This window comes from Panthera pardus, unplaced genomic scaffold (assembly GCF_024362965.1).
Source record: "Panthera pardus isolate Hobbes unplaced genomic scaffold, ASM2436296v1 HiC_scaffold_9, whole genome shotgun sequence".
NCBI classification, from domain to species: domain Eukaryota; kingdom Metazoa; phylum Chordata; class Mammalia; order Carnivora; family Felidae; genus Panthera; species Panthera pardus.
This window is the reverse complement of record NW_026527024.1, coordinates 3,460,761-3,480,163: the sequence shown is the minus strand read 5'-3', so window position 1 is coordinate 3,480,163 and position 19,403 is coordinate 3,460,761. Positions and strand designations below refer to the sequence as shown.

The window sequence follows — 19,403 nt, the reverse complement described above, 5'->3', positions numbered from 1 at the left end:
AGATTTCCGAAATACGTGCCCTGCTCTCCCACCGCAACCTGTGAAGTGCCCTCCCCCGCCGGCCTCCCCGCTCATCTCCACAAGCCGAACCTCAGACTCTGCTCAACTGCCACCTCTGAAGGCTTTCATGATCCCATCTCATTAAATGCAATCTGCCCCTTCCCTCAATTACCAGAATTTGCATGACTCACTTGAATGACATTTAGCTTGCAGGGGTTCCATTCGAATTGTCTCGGTGTTATCTGTGGCTTTTGGAAGCTCTTGAAGACAAGAACCACCTCTCATACACACCCACATCCTCTAACTGAACGACAATGGAGTCCTGCAGTTAGCAGGTACCCAGATACCAGATACACAGAATTCAGACGTAGAAGACACTTAATTGCACTACAAAGCAACTCAAAGTGGCTTTGCCCTCAAGTAAAGCATAAAAGTCACAAAACACTGACTAATCCAGAAGAGAACTAGTTGCTAACAGTGGTTCTCATTTCGCTGAGCCTTAGAATCATCTGGGAAGCTTTTACAATCCAGATGCCCAGGCCAATTATATCAGAATCTCCGGACAGAGACCCAGGCATGTGTATACTGTAACGCTCTGGAGGTGTTGGTGTGGTGGCCAGGGATGAAACCTTGTTTCCAGAAGCACCTGCTCCTTGTCATAACCTGGTCTTTGGGGGAAACCATGGGACTACCAAGACTGGACCCTCACACGAGCACCCCTCCAGCCTCCCGCCTCCATAACGTAGCAGCTGAACTAAAAAGGGAGGCACGTAAATACCTACCCTTCTACTCTACAGGCCAGAATGAAATAAAAACTTAGGGGCGCCTGGGTGGCTTGGTCGGTTGAGCGTCCGACTTCGGCTCAGGTCACAATCTCGCGGTCGGTGGGTTCGAGCCCCGCATCAGGCTCTGTGCTGACGGCTCAGAGCCTGGAGCCTGTTTCAGATTCTGTGTCTCCCTCTCTCTGTGACCCTCCCCTGTTCATGCTCTGTCTCTCTCTGTCTCAAAAATAAATAAACGTTAAAAAAAAAAAAAATTTAAAAAAAAAAAACTTAGATTACGACTACTTTTGTCTAAAAAATCGTTTTGCCTTTTTAAAGATTCTAAATTGTCAAAGCCACCTATCATTCTCATTCTTCCACCATCTCTGCTTTCTTGTCTACTAGCCCGAGCAAGGTGCTAGCTCAATGAATGGCCAGCACTGTCTCAGGTGCTTCCAACAGAGCCCAAAGTAAGCCTCTTCCTGCTCTCCTCCTCCCCAGAGACCACCGGCAGTGACCGAGGCTGGGCCTGGTAAACATCAAGTCCTGGCCTGGCCGGTCTAGACAGCCCCGTGAGGAGCGAGCTGGGTGAGGGGAAGACGGCCTCCCCTGAAGCCGAGGGCAGACCCTCAGGGCACCCAGAGTCCTGCTGGGTCTCCAGGGTCCCACAGCCGCCCGTGTGAGGCTGTGGGGTCTGCAGGGACGACGCGCGGCGGCCACGTGCTCAGGAGCCCAGCGCCCACACCCCGGAGGGGCAGCGCACTCACGCGGCTAATCCTCCAGGGCTCGGCACACGCACCACCTCCTTCCCAGTCCTGAGTTCCGCGGTCCGGACCGTGTCTCCTACTTGTGTCCGGGTCTCTCCGTCCTGCTGGAGCCGGGGCAGGTGCAGGGGCCGCCGGAGCCGGCCGGGCGGGGAGGCAGAGGAGCAAGAGAGCAGGGAAGCGCGTGCGGCCCCAGACACTGACCCGGCAGCTCCCTGGAGCGAGGCCACCGCGTGCTCCCCTCAAGTTTTCGCAGCGTATCTTCCAACTGAGAGATTTCAGGCAACTTTCGTAAACCTACAAGCCCACACGTGTGCGTGCTTCCCCAACACAGACGCCGGCTGGCGGCTCTCTCCGTGACAAGGCCACGGCCACCCTGACGAGGAGGAGGGGCAGTGGAGGGGGACCAAAAGAACAGGGTGAATCTGAACCACAAAGCCCCAGGAGAGCCCTTCACGGCCCCACAAGGGGTGACAGCGGGGGAAAGCTCAGCAAGCACCGGCCGAGCAACCCGGAAGTGAAAAGGGCCTGACAGTCAGCTTCCCGAGGGCAGCAGCGGCCGCCGGTAAGCAAACACGCAGGCCAGAGGGCCCATCGGGACGCTGTCGGGGCCGGGCTCCTGGCCCTCTCGTGCCTGCAACGGACCCAGCTCCCAGGACACAGCACCTCCAGTCGCTCGCGTCGCCTACGGCTGCTGGGGCAGGACCGAGGAAACGCGACACAGACCGAATGGCCTGAAAAGCCACAAGTATTCACCGTCTGGCCCTTTGCAGAAAAGTCTCCATGAGGGAGAAGCGCTACGACAGCCAGTGCCTGGCAGGTACCCCCAGGCCTCTACACGGAGCTTCAATGCCCATCGAGCCCTGTGTTCTAGAAACAAGTTCCTTTCACGGTGGCCGTGGCAGAAGCACTGGTGCCCACAGACCCTCCATCGCCCTGCCCACCCCCAGTGCCTGGCGGTACAGCTAGCCGCGTCACTGTGCTGCCCGTGGCCTGCCACCCCCCACCGGACGTGTCCCCTGAGCAGACATAGATATCAGGGTTAAGTTTTCCGGTAACATATTCTAGTCCACCCTGATATCTTACAAAGGGACAAGGGGGTGCGGTCCCATCTGTGTCCCTCTTCTCCCCACAGGGCATGGAGCCTCCCCCTCTCAACCTTACCCGAATCCTAAGCCAACTGCGAGGCCGCGATGACACTGCAGAGGCCACGGAAAAACTCGTGTGGCTCACAGAGCGCAAGACGCACTCGGCACAAATGTGACAACCACGGCCGACTAAACCCTTCCCAAAACCGCAGGGGAGAAACGACAAGCCCAAAGGTGACGTGGTCAGGGACGCAATTTCTCTTTGGAGGATCATCCTGCGTCACGTGATGAAACACACGTGGGTTTTCCAAGATGTGGGACACGGCCTGGACTCCAAACCCAACTGCACCACGTAGCAGCTCGTGACCTCACGTGCCAACTGCTCTCAGAGCTCAGTCTTCTGATCTGTAAAGGAGGATATCGTCGTCCTCCAGGGATGTGTGTGAGGAGGGAAAGACCAACAGCCTGCGCGTGACGGGCCCCACCGGACACAGCAGGGCTGCCTGGAGCCGGCGGCCACCTCGGGTCCGTCTGCGGAATGGGGAGAGAAACCGCAGCCGCCCCAGGCCACGGCTGTGAGGAACATGCTTAACCCAGTTCTCAACGCGTATCAGCGCTCAACAAAGGAGCCGTGGCTATTTATTAAATGATCATTTAAAGTCTGCAAATAACACGATTTCTTCGAGAGAAACCTGTTCAGAGATGGAGACGCCCCAGGCTGTTTCTGAACAAGGTAAGGGGCACCTGGAGAACAAATTAACCAAAAAAAGGAAATCTGAGATTTCCTATCATTTAAAAAATTTCACTGAGAAGCTCAATCACTTTCTCCAACTTCCCGAGTACAGTGCTGACAGAAATCTGAGATTTTAAAACGATGTTGGGAGGGGCGCCCAGGTGGCTCGGTCCGTTAAGCGTCCGACTTCGGCTCAGGTCCTGACCTCACGGTTTGTGGGTTTGAGCCCCGTGTTGGGCTCTGTACTGACAGCTCAGAGCCCGGAGCCTGTTTCGGATTCTGTGTCTCCCTCTCTCTCTGCCCCTAACCCACTCGCATTCTGTCTCTGTCTCTCTCAAAAATAAATAAACATCAATAAAAAAAATTTTATTTTAAAACAAATGTTGGAAAACACAAGTAACTGGGAAAGGCCCTGCTTTTGTCCCGCTGCCGGTCCTGACCCTCCCCGGGCCGCACTGCACCCTCCACATCCCATCACCTGCCGACCCCTCGACCCCGGGCTCTGTGCTCACCTCCTCCAGGCTGCGGCCCAGGGAGTGGGTGTGCACGGCTACCAGCACCAAGGGAAGCTCTCCCCACGGCCCTCACCCACCACGATGACCCTGAAGCGATGAAACTAGCCAGTACCTCCTCTCACTCTGTGTCCCCAGGCCCGACCGGCCCGCAGCTACTGGTGACAGCAGAAGGACCCTCAATTCAGGAGACAAAACGTAAGCAGCGACTTGCATGTGTAGCTACTGTGATGGCTACAGGAAAGTCACCTGGAAGCGTCCAGAAAGCATCGGAAGTGGAGGCTAGATCCCCCTAGTGGTGAGGAGGCAAAGTGCCGGGAGCTGAGCCACGTCTGCACACTCTCTCGTTCCCAGCCCCCAAAACCTGTTTTCCCTCCTCCACTTTGGAAGTGATATCCTCTCCCGCTTCTAATCCTCCTTCGCTCCGATGACTGTTATTAGCCACTTAAAACTTCCACGCCTGGAAGTGGCATCCCAGTGCAATTACTGGTCGGAAGAGAAGGACCAGGCACCCTACAAGGGAAGAGACAAGAGGCCAACCCCTTCGGGTGACCCCGAGCAGGTTAGCGTGGTAAAAGGAAAGACCGTCTCATCTCTTCTGTCACTCCTGCCCAACCTCGCCAGTTCAAGTCACAGAGATTAAGGAACCCGTCCTGGGACAAGACGCACAAAGCAGGACCAAAGAAAGCCTGAGACCCATTTGCTCCAGTTCGCCCAGGTACCTCCTTCTCCCACGTCCGGGGCTCAGTCCACACGCTCTCCAAAGGCCGTTTCTTCTCCGAGAATCCTCTCAATCCACCGAATGTGAACTAAACTGTGCAGAGAAAAATCCCGCCCCGTATCTCGAGCGATCCGTAACTGCCGCTCGACTCGCATTCCCGTTACGGTGCAACGAAGACTAAACAGCGGACACCTGCTCCTCACTTTCACGGACGAGAAGACACAGCTAGTGTGGGGGGAGAGTAACAAGTGGGAAGAACGCCGCGTGCTACTCCAACAATAAAAACATGAAGCCTCGATACTGCCATCTGTCTTGTTTCCCTTTTCTTGCACACTTTACTGGAGGAGAGAGATGCAAAGAATATGCGACAAATAAAAATAGAATTGTAACTTGTTTTTACCCATAAAAAGTTGTCTACATAGTGAATTTTTCCAAATAATAAAGATAACATCTGTTGGGCCACCTTGGTGGCTCAGTCGATTATGCGTCCGACTTTGGCTCAGGTCCTGATCTCACGGTTCATGAGTCTGAGCCCCGCGTCGGGCTCCGTGCTGATAGCACAGAGCCTGCTTGGGATTCTCTCTCTCTGCCCCTCCTCCACTGTGTGCTCTCTCAAAATAAATAGACTTAAAAAAAATTTGTTAACCATAAAATTTCTAATAATTTTAAACACAAAAAGTAGAAAGTACAATCCATTCCTCACCCCCAGTATTGTGTAATCATTCAAATCCTTTTCTCATATGCAACTAAGAACTCCGTTTTTACATAAAATGACATAATACCATATGTAAATTTTATAACTTGCTTTCTCACTAAACAATACACACTGTTGACATCTTTTCATTTGAACTGACATTGATTTACCTCACTCTCTTCAAAGACTGCAGATGAAACAAAATTTAGCAATGAGCCCCCTCGACTGAGCCTGATTCCCTCCTCTCTCGCATGCAGTACTGAGCCTGATTCCCTCCTCTCTCGCGTGTAGTACTGAGCCTGATTCCCTCCTCTCTCACGTGCAGTGCTGAGCCTGATTCCCTCCTCTCTCGCGTGAAGTACCAGAGTCTGAGGAAGGCGGGATAAAGTGTGAGGCAGTGACGGGGTGACACACTCAGGCAGATGCTAACTGACACTGAAGGCCACCCGACCACCACCTTCTGCTCCCAGCACGTGGCTGTCAGCCATATTTCTTTATCCCATAATCACACGGGCTAGCTTTTTGTCATTTCAAGTTTCAAAACTCCTTATAAAACAGAACTTTGGAGAAAATATTACATGAGCATTTTCTCTTTGTTTCGTCTCAGGCTCTACCTTCTCCCGACAACACCTCATTTGACACCGAACTAAATATGCATGAAACAAGACGAGTGGAATTCACGAAAAGCATGAGGGGAAGTATCGCTTTTATCTTCCCATCAGTACATGTGGTTAAGACTGTCCAACTTAACACAGCTTGCCAGATAAGAAGATACTAGAGTATTCACATTAACTATTTCTGGTTAATGAGACTATTTCCAGACATTTAGGTCATCCCCACTCCTCTAAGAAAAATATTTTACTGCCATAGTGGCCTTGAACAAAGCCTATCGAACAAGAGTGAAATGGGGATGTGTGCTGAAACGAGGTCAAAGCACCTTACCCAAGCGGCTTATACCTTATACAGCGGGCGGCGCACGTCGATGGGGCAGTTCTGTATTACTTCATCAACGACATCCGAGATGGACTCCATAAAGTCTGGGTTGGCAAACTAAATTTCATACAAATGTAAAAGAAACATTATACATTTCTGTCAACAGGACAAAAGAAAAACTCTTCTCAAAAAGTAACTTTAACAAATACAGAATTCACCATTCCTTTAAAAACTTCACTTTGGAATGTTCAATGTGTCAAATGAATCCCATGTGACTGTGTGTAGTGATGATGACATATGTCCCCTTAAGAGATGAGACGTGTGATGGGGCACCTGGGTGGCTCAGTCGGTTGAGCATCCGACTTCAGCTCAGGTCATGATCTCACGGTCTGTGAGTTCGAGACCCACGTCGGGGTCTGTGCTGACAGCTCGGAGCCTGGAGCCCGTTTCGGATTCTCCGTGTCCCCGTCTCTCTCTGACCCTCCCCTGTTCATGCTCTGTCTCTCTCGGTCTCAAAAATAAATAAACGTTAAAAAAAAAAGATGAGACACGTGGGTTTAGTGAGGGAAAGTGATCAGGCTGACAAAGAGACCAGCTTTGCATTAGGAGCACACGCGTGATGTGTGGGATATGTAACAAGGGACACGGTGAGTACATAGTAACACTTACGAATATTCATAGTATGAAAAAATCAGCCAAGATATAACAAAAAAAAACACAAAGAGCAGAGTCAATGAAAGATCACTGCAGCGGGCTAGAAGATGGGGGGAGGGGTACATCTGTGATGACGGTGGCTTTAAAATGACACAATCAACACGGTAACAAGCAAGCTGAGTGAACAGCCTTAGATTTAATTCTACAACTTACATAAGGTGAAGTATAAATAACTCGGTTACATTGCATTTTAAGCATGTTTTAGAATCAAGGAAAGCCCGAATGTACAACAGTCTCAGGGACCCAGGTGCTCAGCGGCTCACCCGACACTGTCACCTTTATGGCTGTTGTAAGTTGGTGTCGTCAGAGGCAGGAGGGAATGAGCACGATGTGACTAGATTGTAGGAACTCGTATGTGTGTGACATCCCCCTACACAACAGTCATATACACAACTAAAAACAGGCAGCAGTTTGTAACCTAGGGAACATAAGCTGAATTAGGCAGGAAAACAGACCAAAATACGAGTAAAATGCCTTTCATTTAAACCTTAAAGTGCTGCCTCATAATCACTGCTCCTGCAAAACTAGTAATTCTTTGTGACTAACAGTTAAACTGATGACGTGTGTAATTCTCAAGCACTACGTAACGACGGACAAGGCCAGCCCTCGGGAAGCTTAACCTGCCCTGCAGGATGGACTGTCCTGGGCTAAAACCTGGGATTAGGAAGGATGGTCACGAAAGAGGGAAAGGCCACGTGTCACCCCACTTTTAAAAAGAGGCAACTTTCACTCGGTCCCTGAGAGAAACTACTTTCCGCAGCAGCGTGAGCTCGCTTTGAATTCCATCACCTTCTCTGCTCTCCCCAACCACCTGCAGGCCAACTGGTCACCGGCTTTTCGACCACGAGGTCTGTGCGGAGGCAGAGGGCAGCAGCCACGCAGACGGGGCGGCCTCCACCCACACGACGTGGCAGTCCTGCCACACACGCCTCGCTCGTGCACTCTCTGGGAGCAAACCTCTTACCTCTGGGTGAAAGAAAATTTCAGGCCCCAGGAATCTTTCGTAGCCAACGTCTATAATGAACTTCTTCTGGTTGATCGCATTAATGCCCGTGTACTGCTTGATCCACTTCCGGGGATCCACGTCATACTTGGCAAATTCCTTGACTATGTCCGGGCAAATGTAACAGTATTTCTCCTGGAGACACGAGCACAAAGACGTCACGAGGCATTAACCGCGCAGTCTCGTCCCTCCAGCAAATGCCCAGTGAACCCAAGCACTGAACACAGCAGGACGCCAGTGTGGACGTGCCATCGGGCCTCACACTCGGTCACCTTCCACCGCAGACACGACTACGCTCCTATGTCGGACGTGTAAATCCGCTCTCTTTGCAACTCAGCTATGAACCAGTCTCACTCCAACAGATTTTGTCGCCATTCTGTCTGGAACCACGTCCACACGTGTCTACTATGCGTCCTGTCTCCCGTCTCCTCCTCCCTCATGCCTCTGAGGCCCCCACATGGCCCTGGCCCGGGCGCTCCTGCCTTCGGCCTCTGGACCAGCAGGCCCGCGCCGAGTGCAGGAGACTGATCCTGACGCCTGCCATGATCGATCCGTTGGTCGTTGACCTGCCGTGCAGTCGGACACGGCGCAGTCACGGGCCCCGGACGAGTACTTCCCGAGTGCCGAGGCGTGCAGGACGTGCAAGGGATCCCTGGCCGCCAGAGCACACGCGCTGGCTGAGCGCCGCACAGTTCGCCACGACCACAACAAAGAGGTCAATGACACAGTATGTTGTGTGGTGGCCGAACAAAAGGTGCCGCCGAAAAAAAGGCAGACGCGGATAGGGGGACGGGGGTCCTATGCGCCGCCGCAAGAGAGAACCGCGAGCGGCCTTCCCCCGGCATCGGCAGCCAACCGGAGACGCGCACAGCAGTCGTTCCCTCGGCATCTGGTAAGGCCTGACGGGGAACCGCCGGGTGGACCATCGGTCCTCAGAGCCGACCTCAGCACACCAGCAGGTGGCACTTGGGTACCAGCTGCCGAAAGGAAGCTTTCTGTGGGCAAGAGCCAAGTGGGCGCTGCGTCAGGCACGCAGCTGGCGCTCATCACGGATTCCGGAAGGACCTGTGCAGGTGTTTCCATGACATTAAGATCAAAGTTTCTCAGAATCCCTGAAACGTATTCTAATGCCATCCTTGATCTGCCCTAGCAGAATTTTCAGACGGACGGCAAGATCTGCTACACATCCCTGTTCCCTGATGACAGAGGGAGGGGGCGTCAGGCAACACGACTTTAAATCCACCGGGCTGCGGACAGAGACACCGAGCTGTCCTCAGAGCCTGGTCCGTTTCTCGCGGCATCTGCCCTGGCTTAACTGATGGCGTGAAATGCCTCATAAAGCTGGGCGGAGTGCAGCAGTCTTCGTCTTAAATTCTGGACCCAGGCTGCAAGGACGCTGTGTGCCACGATCTATGCAGCCTCAGGCCTGCTCATGGCCACGGGAGATGGCCACAGTAGCACCACGACACTGGGGCACCTCTCAACCAGGATCTCTTGGGGTACCTCTCAACCAGGATCTTTCCAGGATCTCTTCCTCTACATAAGCAGAGAGGAGGCAACAGGCAGCAGGTAACCCACACGCAGGGCCAGCACGGCTCATCTGGAGGGTCAGGGAGGAGTCTCCTACTCTGGCCCTCACAGCTGAGCAGGACATCATCATAACCTGAATGGCCCCCTCCAATCTCAGGGTCTGGACCCCGCATAGCCTGTGAGTAAAGCAAACACCACCACAAGGACCGGGAAGGCACCAGTCACCACACTCAATAATCTTTACGAGAAAGGGAACGCTCACACTCCCCAGAGGGACCCCTAAGTGTCAGGGACAAGAAGTTCGATTCTGATTCACATTAGCAACAGACCTGGGATGGTGAGGAAGCATGAATCAAATACCCAAATTTCCTTCATTGAAGACAGGCAGGGAAAGAGGGAAAGCCTTGGAAAATACTTTAGCTTAAAAAAGAGTCTTGTGAGACTTCTGTCAATTCTGCCCCCAGGTCTGCCCAGAGCTGTCCTGTTCTGGCACCAAGAGCACCGAATCCCGGTCGCTCGTTCCCCTCAAACGCCTCTGTGGTTCAGAAAGTGTGTGTCCCGTGAGGAAAGAGATGCTCAAGGTCACACATCCCACCTCACAACCTCGCTCCTCTCCAAAAACAAACCCTTCCCTCTTAATCCATGTGGTAACTATCCTTGCATCACTGAAATCTCTTGCATTTGACTCAAACAATAATTTGTCCTGATTCTGAAACGTAGTAAGGGAAGTTCCTTCTAAAAGGATCTTTTTTTAGAAGGAACACAGACGAACCGAAGGGTTGGGCCCAGCGGACACCTTAAGTGAGGACCCATGAGCCATGTTTCTTCCAAGCTTTAAAACCCCCCGTAACTTCTCCAGCGTGGTAACTAGAGGCCAGAAAATACAGATGGGTTTTAACGATTCTGGACCCTAGAAAGGCCTCAGTCTCCACGGTTATTCTCAGGGCAAGGAACCTCGCACGGCAATACCCGACAGGAGTCCGAGCCCTGGCTGGCTTCGCAGACTTCCTAACACCGCTGTGGCTGCTGTTTGCTGCTCATTCCAGACGTGAAGCACATGCAGTTAATTGAGGGTTCCATCTAATTAGGCTCCAATTAAATGATGCTGTACTACGTGCGCCTGTGCTCAATACCCGTTATCAAGCTGTTCTCACTTACAGCTGGAGCTTCCACAGCATTTATGCTCAGAGGAAAAGGCTAAGCTTTTGAGGCTTCCTGCCCCGCAACTCAAGTGGTAAACAGGACCAGAGACCCACGTCCTTGGGGAGAGGAAGGAAAGCGGGAGCAGGGGGATGGTAGCAAGGGGAAGGGTCGGAAACACCATTTCTCCCCCTCCCATTCCCCCCCACCCCCCTCCGCCCAAACCAGCCCATTTCCCATCTGTTTTTACCTTGATGGCTTTTGCGGTCTCCAATGACTGCTCGGGAGGGATTCCCACCTCCCTCTCCCTTAGCAGCTGCTGAATGAAATAGGTAATATCTCTACCTGCAATCGGGATGTGTTTGATGCAGCTTCCAATTACATAACCTTCTGCCTAAGGAAGAAAAGAGGCAGAAGGACCAGAATGAGTAACTCCAGTAGGGCAGAGCTCCCCGGACCCCGTGTCCCACCCCCTCACGGCACACCAAGCGTTTAGAGTCCCCACTGTGCACAAAGCCCAAGACTGGAGGTCTTTTACAGTGACTGCATGCACAGTTCCATGAATATAACCTGAGACTCTCTGTAAGCAAGCAAAATGATGACTGTGTCAGGAATGTGAAAGGAAAAGCCGGTTCATTTCCAATAAGTCATGTTGTCAGAAGAGGAAACTGTTTTATGTTCGTCTAACAAAAAGGAAAAAGTTTTACCTATAAACTATTAAACCAACTATAAACCTACTTATATTTAAGAGTCAACAATTTGGTTAAATACACGGGGCTCAGACAACCTGCATTCGAATCCTGGTTCCACATCTGTCAGCTGGGTGACCACGGACCAGTCTGTCACCACGTTTCAGCCCCACAGCATGGGGTGAACAAGACCCCACGGGGGTTTACAATAGAGACTTGAGGAAGGCAAGCACATAGCACTGTTTCTGGCACGTACTCAGGACTCAGTAAATAACCCCATTTATTGCACGAAGAGCTACACTCGCTGGGAGTAATTCTGGCGAGTTACCCCCCAGCCTGCGCATTTGGAGGCCAGTGCTGGTCAGGACAGGGACCCCTCTCACTCAGCTGCTTTCCCAGCAGGTGAAGCCTGCCCACCCGTGCCCAGAAAGAAACTGGGGCCGTGCCCAGAGCTCACACACCCACAGCGTGCAGTGTGGCCCAGGTCCCTCGCCAGCCTTCCCGGGACACACGCGCCCCGCTCACTCTCTGGGGGCTGGCGGCCAGAAGGGATGGCTTCCCGCCACGGTCCCTGCAGGAAAAGAGTCTGCGCCACATGCCCGTGTGACATGGGGTGGAGGGGACAGTCCACCTCGCCTACAGTTGATCGAGGCTAGTGGTTACCAGCACTGCACAGTCAGCACTAAGCTGTAAGGGCACGTGACTGAGTTCCTGGCGTGGTTTTTCTCATGTACCTGAACTCTAGAAGTAAGAAAAGATTTGGCCCCTCCACAGAGTCCAAGCTATTTATAAAATATCTTAGTATGGAAATAAAAGTCATGTATAAATTAAAGATCAATCTAAACTCATAAGAATACTAGCTGACACAAACCACTCATAATTATCATACTGCATGCCTCACTCGTAACATTTTCTACCAGGAAGTCAACCAGTGTTAAATAAGTATCAGCTCCATCATAGCATTAAAGACTTTAAAAAATAAAAGTAAATAAAGAAAAACCCTAGACGTCCAACAACAGGAAAGCCAACGAATGAATTATCCCAAACCCACGTGATGGGCTACTAGGCAATTATTAAATATTTCTTCACAGAATATTTAAACACAAGAAAAAACACTAGGCAGAGATCAACATGTAAAACATAAGTTTAGAATCCTATGATACAGTTAGAATACAGAACCAGACATAGAATATTCCAGTTTTGCTTAAAACATACATATGTGTGCACCTAAGCAAAAGAACGTGGAAAGCTCTCCAGACAAAAAGCATAATGCAGTTCTCTGGGCATGTTTCTGGGTCATGTTATTTTCTTCTCCACATTTCTGTTAGTTTAGTACAACTCGTACAACAAATGGAATTTTTATAATCAGAAAAAAAAGGATAAACAGACAGAGATAAAAACTTCTACGACCACTTTCTCTGTGGGCCTGCACTCGGCATGAAATGTTTCCTTCTCTTCTCCTCACCTGAGACACGGGCCAGGCCAGGCCACAAGGTCCTCTGCCGCCTCTCCCCAGGGGCTCAGTCTGTACTCAAGGTCGAGGGCATAACCTCAGGGAGAAGCCAGCGCTGGAACCTGCCAGTCAGCGTCACACACCAGGCCTCCTCGGGGACCCACAAGAGGAGTGAGTGTGCAGAGACCAGCCCAAGGGTGCAACCCGCACCGGACCTGCAGGGACCAGCTGCCCCGGCCCGGCAGGGGCCCGAGGAGACAGCACGGGGCAGATCTGGCTTTGCTTCTTCCTGACTGCAGGTGTCTCCTGAAGCCTGAACTAGGAATCACTTCTCTAACGTTTTGAAAATTAAAACCAACAAGCGACATCACAGAGCATTCTGCAAGTCAGAATGTGCCTTCTCTGCTGCTCACTCCTGAATACATTTGAAGACAGGAAGTCATTCCTCTAAAGCATGAGCCGCTCAGAGGAATACAACCCTGTCACGGAACGGCGGTAACCCCTCGGGTGGCCAGGCACCATGCCTACAGTCTGGAATCCAAGAGGACGTCTATCCCAGCAGCCCCGCACGTGGGCCAGGAAAACCTCCCTGGTGACGCAAACGCCTGGAGGAGCAAGCGGGGGCCACGGGACCAGACCACGGCCGTCGTCCCCACTGCAGGACCTTGCCACTCACAAGTGCTCACAAGGACCAGCTCACAAGTGCTGACGCCACGGCCCAGGGGCGCTGTCCTTTCTCATCTACCGGGTGTAAAAGCTCTTGCTACCTTTCCTAAGCACAGCCGTGACTTTTAACGTGGTGTTTTGATTACAGAAAGCGTGTCTTCTTTCATTTCTTCCCTTACCTCGAAATCAGGTGAGGCCTACAGAGAGTGAAGCACTGAACATCCTGCTTACCACTGGGATGGCGTGAGTGACCCCGTCCCCGCTGTCGATGACGATCCCCGTTAGCGTGCGTTCGCCAACTTGCCGAGACGTCCAAGATGCAGCCAAGGCCAGCACCGCCTGGATACGAGACGCGGAATCGTCAGCACACAGGAATGTTTCTCAAGTCGCTTGCCGTCAGGCCTATCAATACGCTCTTTTTACTTAGTCCACGTAACTCTCCACCTCCCCTGTCCGCCACCCTCCCCGAAAATTCAAATTCCAAATTGAACTTAAGGACTGAGTATGAGGTATTGAACACACTTAAGCTGAGTGAGCCAAGTTTCCAATAAAATAAATCAAATCTGTACAAAGGAAAGCCCATGAGAAAGGAACTTTATAAAGGAGTAAGAAGATTTTAATCTCTAAGCCACTAGTTCCCAATGGGCTGCAGTAAGGGATCACTTGTGGAGTTTATAAAAAATTTTTTAACGTTTATTTATTTTTGACAGAGAGAGAGAGAGCGAGAGCACATGAGCAGGGGAGGGGCAGAGAGGGACACAGAATCCGAAGCAGGCTCCAGGCTCTGAGCTGTCGGCACAGAGCCGGACGCAGGGCTCGAACTCATGAACTGTGAGATCATGACCTGAGCCGAAGTCGGATGCTCAACCGACTGAGCCACCCAGGCGCCCCAGTTGTGGAGTTTATAAAAGAAGAAAACACCGGTTACCAAGCCTCACACCCAGGAACTCTCATCTGGCAGGACCAGGGCAGTGGCTCTCAACCAGGGGCAATGTCGCCCCCAGAGAATCTCTGGCAACGTTCAGAACCACTTGGGATTGTCACTCAGGGAAGGAGAGACAGGTGGTGGTGCTGCTTCTAGTGGGTAGAGGCCACAAAGGCTGACAAACATCCTGCAACACACAGGGCGGCCCCCACCACAGAGAACAGCCCATTCCAAAGCTCCGGGGCTGAAAACCTTGGTCTGAGATGAAGCCTGAGAATCTTATATAAAATGCCCTCCAGGCAGCCTTGATGCACTTGGCTGTGGTTCAGGGTTTTCTAAAAAGTCTCCCTAATCCATGCAACGTAAATAACCTATGAGAAGAGCAGATTTCTGGTTGAATAGATGTGGAAGTGTTGGGATGAACAGACCTCTTCAACGCAGGCATTCTCAGGGCCTTTACTCTGCTACCCACCGTAAGTCACCACATGCAGGCTACAGCACATAGGATCTCCCAAATTATTCTCCCATGCAACTCCTCTTCCTTTTCCTTAAAAATAAGGGACCAGGTATCATGCAGGAAACATTTTGGGAAACACCTATCTCAATATTCCCCCAAATTTCAGCCAAGTTCTTTATACAGGATCACAGACAAACAACTGCCAAAACCAACAAAACTCCCCACACCGTGAAGAAGAAGTTTCAAGAGAAGTTCTGGAAGTCTGTGGAAACACAGGAGCCCAGATCCATAGGGGCGACCCTCTAAAGGTGTTTGTTTTCTTTTTTAACAGACTCCATAGTATCTTTCCTCTGCTATGATCAAAAGGGAGAAAGGCCAAAAAGAGAACCATATCTATATCTCAATCTTGTCACCCAAAGAAAACACGTTAGATTGTAAGGCACGTAAAAAGAGCCAGATACGTTCTAGATCAACAGTGTACATATAAAAACATAAATCATGGAACGCGTTCTTTACAGTGTCTGAATGGGGTGGGGGAGTTGTGTTCAGGGAGTGGGAAAATGAGAACACACAGCACACTCCTACAGCAGAGAGCCTTTGGATTCACCATTTCCTCCACGGTTACGCAGCTAAGGTCTGTTGGGAACTGTAAAAATAACTTTGCCCTTACCTGAACTGCAATGTAGAGTCCTGGCACGTTAAATGATTCAAACATAATTTCTGCAAGATATTCTCTATTTTCTGGTGTATTCAGTGGAGGCTCTGTCTGTAGGAAAACATTTGCTATATTTAGTGATCACCCAAATTTCCTGTAATTACATCAGAACCATAAAAAAATTAACCCAAAAGCATGTTAATGAGAATGCGTATAACTCCCTAATTTTACAGATAGAGTACATTTACAGTGATTAATTAAAGAAATCTGGCTGTGAGTCGTAAAAGCTTTAAGATGGCAAAGACTTGGGGAGCCTAGGTGGCTCAGTTGGTTGAACATCCGACTTTGGGTCAGGTCATGATCTCACAGTCCGTGAGTTCGAGCCCCGCGTCGGGCTCTGTGCTCACAGCTCGGAGCCTAGAGCCTGCTTGGGATTCTGTGTCTCCGCCTCTCTCTGCCCTTCCCCCACTCATGCTCTGTCTCTCTCTGTCTCAGCAATAAATAAAAACATTTAAAAAAAAATTAAAAAAAAGATGGCAAAGACTTCTCAAAACATTTCTGTTCTTATTACCACCACCCCCAAAACAGGAACAAGTTACAGCAAATAAGATTCTTTCTTCAATAACGTAACACCTGAAACTGAACGGGTCTGCCGCAAGTTAGTTGCCAAGGGCAGTAAAAACTCAAGCGAAGACTCTGAAAGAGGACAGCAGCGACTTTGGACCCCAGGCGAAGTACAGAGCTCTCCCCAGGAGAACAGAAGCAGGGAGCCCTTGTTTGGAACAAGAGTATCGGTCTGAGCAGATGAGCCGAGGAGCCACCCAAGCCCCACCTGCCGCCAGAGCACAGGACACAAGGTCAGAAGCAGCATCTCTGCTGTCGGCCGCGAGGGAGAAAAATCCAGGGGAGAAGAAGCGGCTTCCCCCAGACACTGCCCTGCCCCCACCCCCAGCCCCAGCCCCCGCTTACACAGGTCCAGGAAGAACACCCTCCATTCAAAAGACGAGGGAAAAGTGCACAGAAACCAGCCAGAGACCATATAAAAATACTAAGAGGAGAACAAGAGGAGAGGGGAGAGAGAACAGGAAAACCCATGCCCAGAAAAATAGAAAAACAAACACATATACAAATCAAGACCAAAATCATCTCAAAAAAACTCAAATGTCTATTTTAAAATCATCACCATTATCAAATTGGAAGATTAGAGAAAGATAAAAAGAATAAATAAACCTGCTCTTGGTCATTCAGCAATATGTTGTGAACATTTTTCCATGCCAATAAATATGGTCATACATCACATATTTAAAGCTGCAAAAAGAAAAAAAAAAAAGAATAAATAAAAATTCTCTGGGCCTTTCGGCAAAAAGAGAGTCCACAATACCCTTTGTTATAGACTGAACTGTGTCCCCAAAATTCGTATGTTGAAGCCCAACCCCCAAAGTCACCGCCTTTGGAGATGGGGCCTCCGGGGAGGTAATTCAGGTGCAGTAGCATAGGACTGGGCCCTAATTCAACAGCACTAACGTCTCTGTAAGAAAAGGAACAGACACCTGAGAGCTCTCCCTGTCTCTCCACATGTGACCACAGAGGAGAGGCCATGTGAGGACATGGCGAAAAGGGGCCACCTACAAGCCAGGAAGAGGGCTCTCACCAGAAACAAGCCTTACCCCACCAGGATCTTGGACCTAAAGCCTCCAGAACTGTGAGAACACAGAGGCCTGTGGTTGAAGACGCCCAGCCTGTGGTCTTTTGTTACAGCACTTGGTGCAGACCTCGCTACCTTTCCAGCGGGAAAAGTTCAGCCAGCCCCAGCCATCAACATAGCTCCATTTAACACTGGGACACGCGGGGACTCCTGGGCCTTACAGTCTTCCAGGCAGGAAGGTGTGGCCCAAGAATTCTACATCTGGTCACACTGCCAGTCGAGCATGTTGCGAAAACAAAATTTCTTTAACATACAAGAACGCAGAGAAGCCCTTTGTGGATGAACTCTATTAGAAGATAACGTTCAGCCAAAGCCTTACAGTGAGCACTTAATCCTTTCACGACGCAGCACCGAAGATTGCTCTTTTCTGGGATTTACAGAACAGAATGTAAATGTCATAAATTAAAACAGCAGAAATAACATCAAGCTGAAAGGTATAAAGGAAAAGGAGAGAATACAAAGACAATGATATCCTCTTACCATGGACTCAAATACATCACTTTAAACTGATCAGGTATTAGAGGCATTAGTACATACAACGTTATGAATGCTGACATCAGAACAAGTTCAGTAACAATCAATCAAAAGCAGGAGGCAGATGAAAGGAAAAGGAAGTAAGAAAATGTGGAAATGTACCGACTTGCTCACTAATCACAGTAGGAAATAGTCAATCACCTCCAAACACAGAGTAAATATATGCAATTAGTTGTATTAAATTATGTTTTAATACCAAATTAGAAAGAATACACACTCACTACAAAGCAAAGAGAAAACTAAGCCTGAGATTTAAAAAATTAACACATAAATAAAACACATTAAAACCAGAAAGCATAACACAGTGCAAAATAGCTCATCGAAGAGCAAATGTGCCTGTCCCATAGCAACATACTAGACCAGCATGGTCCAAAGGAGAGTTCTGAAGTCCCAGTGGTTGGGTTAAATCCCAGCCTTTGACTCTACTGTCGATGGAAAGTGATTTTCTCTCTCTGGGAAATGAGCACTGACCTCACAGAGGTGGAAAGATGGACGGAGTGGAAGTGCTTACAGTAGCAGCACCTGGCACGCGGAATGTGCTTGATGAGAGTGAATTATTACAACTAAAATCTTCAGCAAACACAAGTGAGAAACTCACTTACTAAAAAAAAAAAAAAAAAAAAAAAAAAAAGTCTCTCAGCGAAAACCATGAAACAAAATAAAATTACATTGTGGAGACAAGAGACCCATCTAGAGCAAGATGCTCCAGACAGGTCAAATGTCAGCACTGTCTGTATCAGAAGAGGAGAAACCACCTAAATGCCATCGTGAAGGACACGATTAAGTGACTGACGCCATATCCATAAAGGAGAGCACCTGCCCCAATGACAAAGAATGAGATCCATATGTGCTGCCATGAAACCATCATGACAAACTGTTACATGAAAAGGGAAAGGGGTCTCCAGAACCTCTACATTCTGTTTTTTGTTTCAATATTTATTTTTGAGAGACAGAGAAAGACAGAGTGCAAGCAGGGGAGGGGCAGAGAGAAAAGTAGACACAGAATCCAAAGCAGGCTCCAAACTCCGAGCCATCAGCACAGAGCCCGATGCGGCGCTCGAACTCACGAACCGTGAAATCATGACCTGAGGTGAAGTCAGATGCTTAACCGACTGAGCCACCCAGATGCCCCCACCCCCGCCCATCTACATTCTTAAATATTCCTCTGTGCCAGTAACTTCTAACGAAAACTTTTTAGCAAACGAAGAATTGTTCCAGGGGAAATGACCAGAGCTCTGACAACAATGTGAACACAGTTAACCCTGCTGAACTATGCATTTAAAATAACAATTAGGAGGGTAAATTTCATATTACATTTTGATCACAACATTTTTATTTTCTTTAATAAAAAGAAAACAAGGTGGGTATTTTGATGCCACTTATACAAAAGTTTATGTATAATTTACATGTCTGCACACCATTACCTCTGGAAAGATACACCATTAACTGGTTAAGAACTGATAAAGGTGGTTTCCTCTCCCTCCCCCTTAGAAGGTCTGGGAACCGGAACAGAGGTGAGAAGGAAACACACTTAGCCCTGGAAGCCCTTCGGCACCTTCTGAATCCTGTGCTGTCTGCGTATATTACCTCGTCAAACACACAAACAATCTAGCTATCAACCAGCTGCAGGCTTTGGTTTAAACTCTTGTGCAGCAACTGATGCAAAGCTCAAACACAGGGCCACGAGAAAGTTTTAATCACCGCAATCGGAATCAATATATTCCCT

The 19,403-nt window shown here is 49.7% G+C and overlaps 1 protein-coding gene across 6 annotated transcripts in view; it reads right to left on the bottom strand.

The window, feature by feature from the left end:
- The window catches only part of ACTR3B (actin related protein 3B), a 90,939-nt gene that overhangs the window by 29,544 nt on the left and 41,992 nt on the right, over positions 1-19,403 (bottom strand). For 5 of the 6 annotated variants that reach the window (XM_019424879.2, XM_019424874.2, XM_019424875.2 and 2 more), the window contains 5 exons: positions 15,454-15,549; positions 13,633-13,740; positions 10,844-10,987; positions 7,885-8,058; positions 6,231-6,323 (listed from right to left, as the gene is read on the bottom strand). In XM_019424879.2, coding sequence (XP_019280424.2) covers positions 6,231-6,323; positions 7,885-8,058; positions 10,844-10,987; positions 13,633-13,740; positions 15,454-15,549 — 615 coding nt within the window. Of the gene's footprint in view, positions 1-6,230; positions 6,324-7,884; positions 8,059-10,843; positions 10,988-13,632; positions 13,741-15,453; positions 15,550-16,668; positions 16,725-19,403 lie in introns of those variants that run through there. The other variant, XM_019424878.2, reaches the window with a different exon arrangement.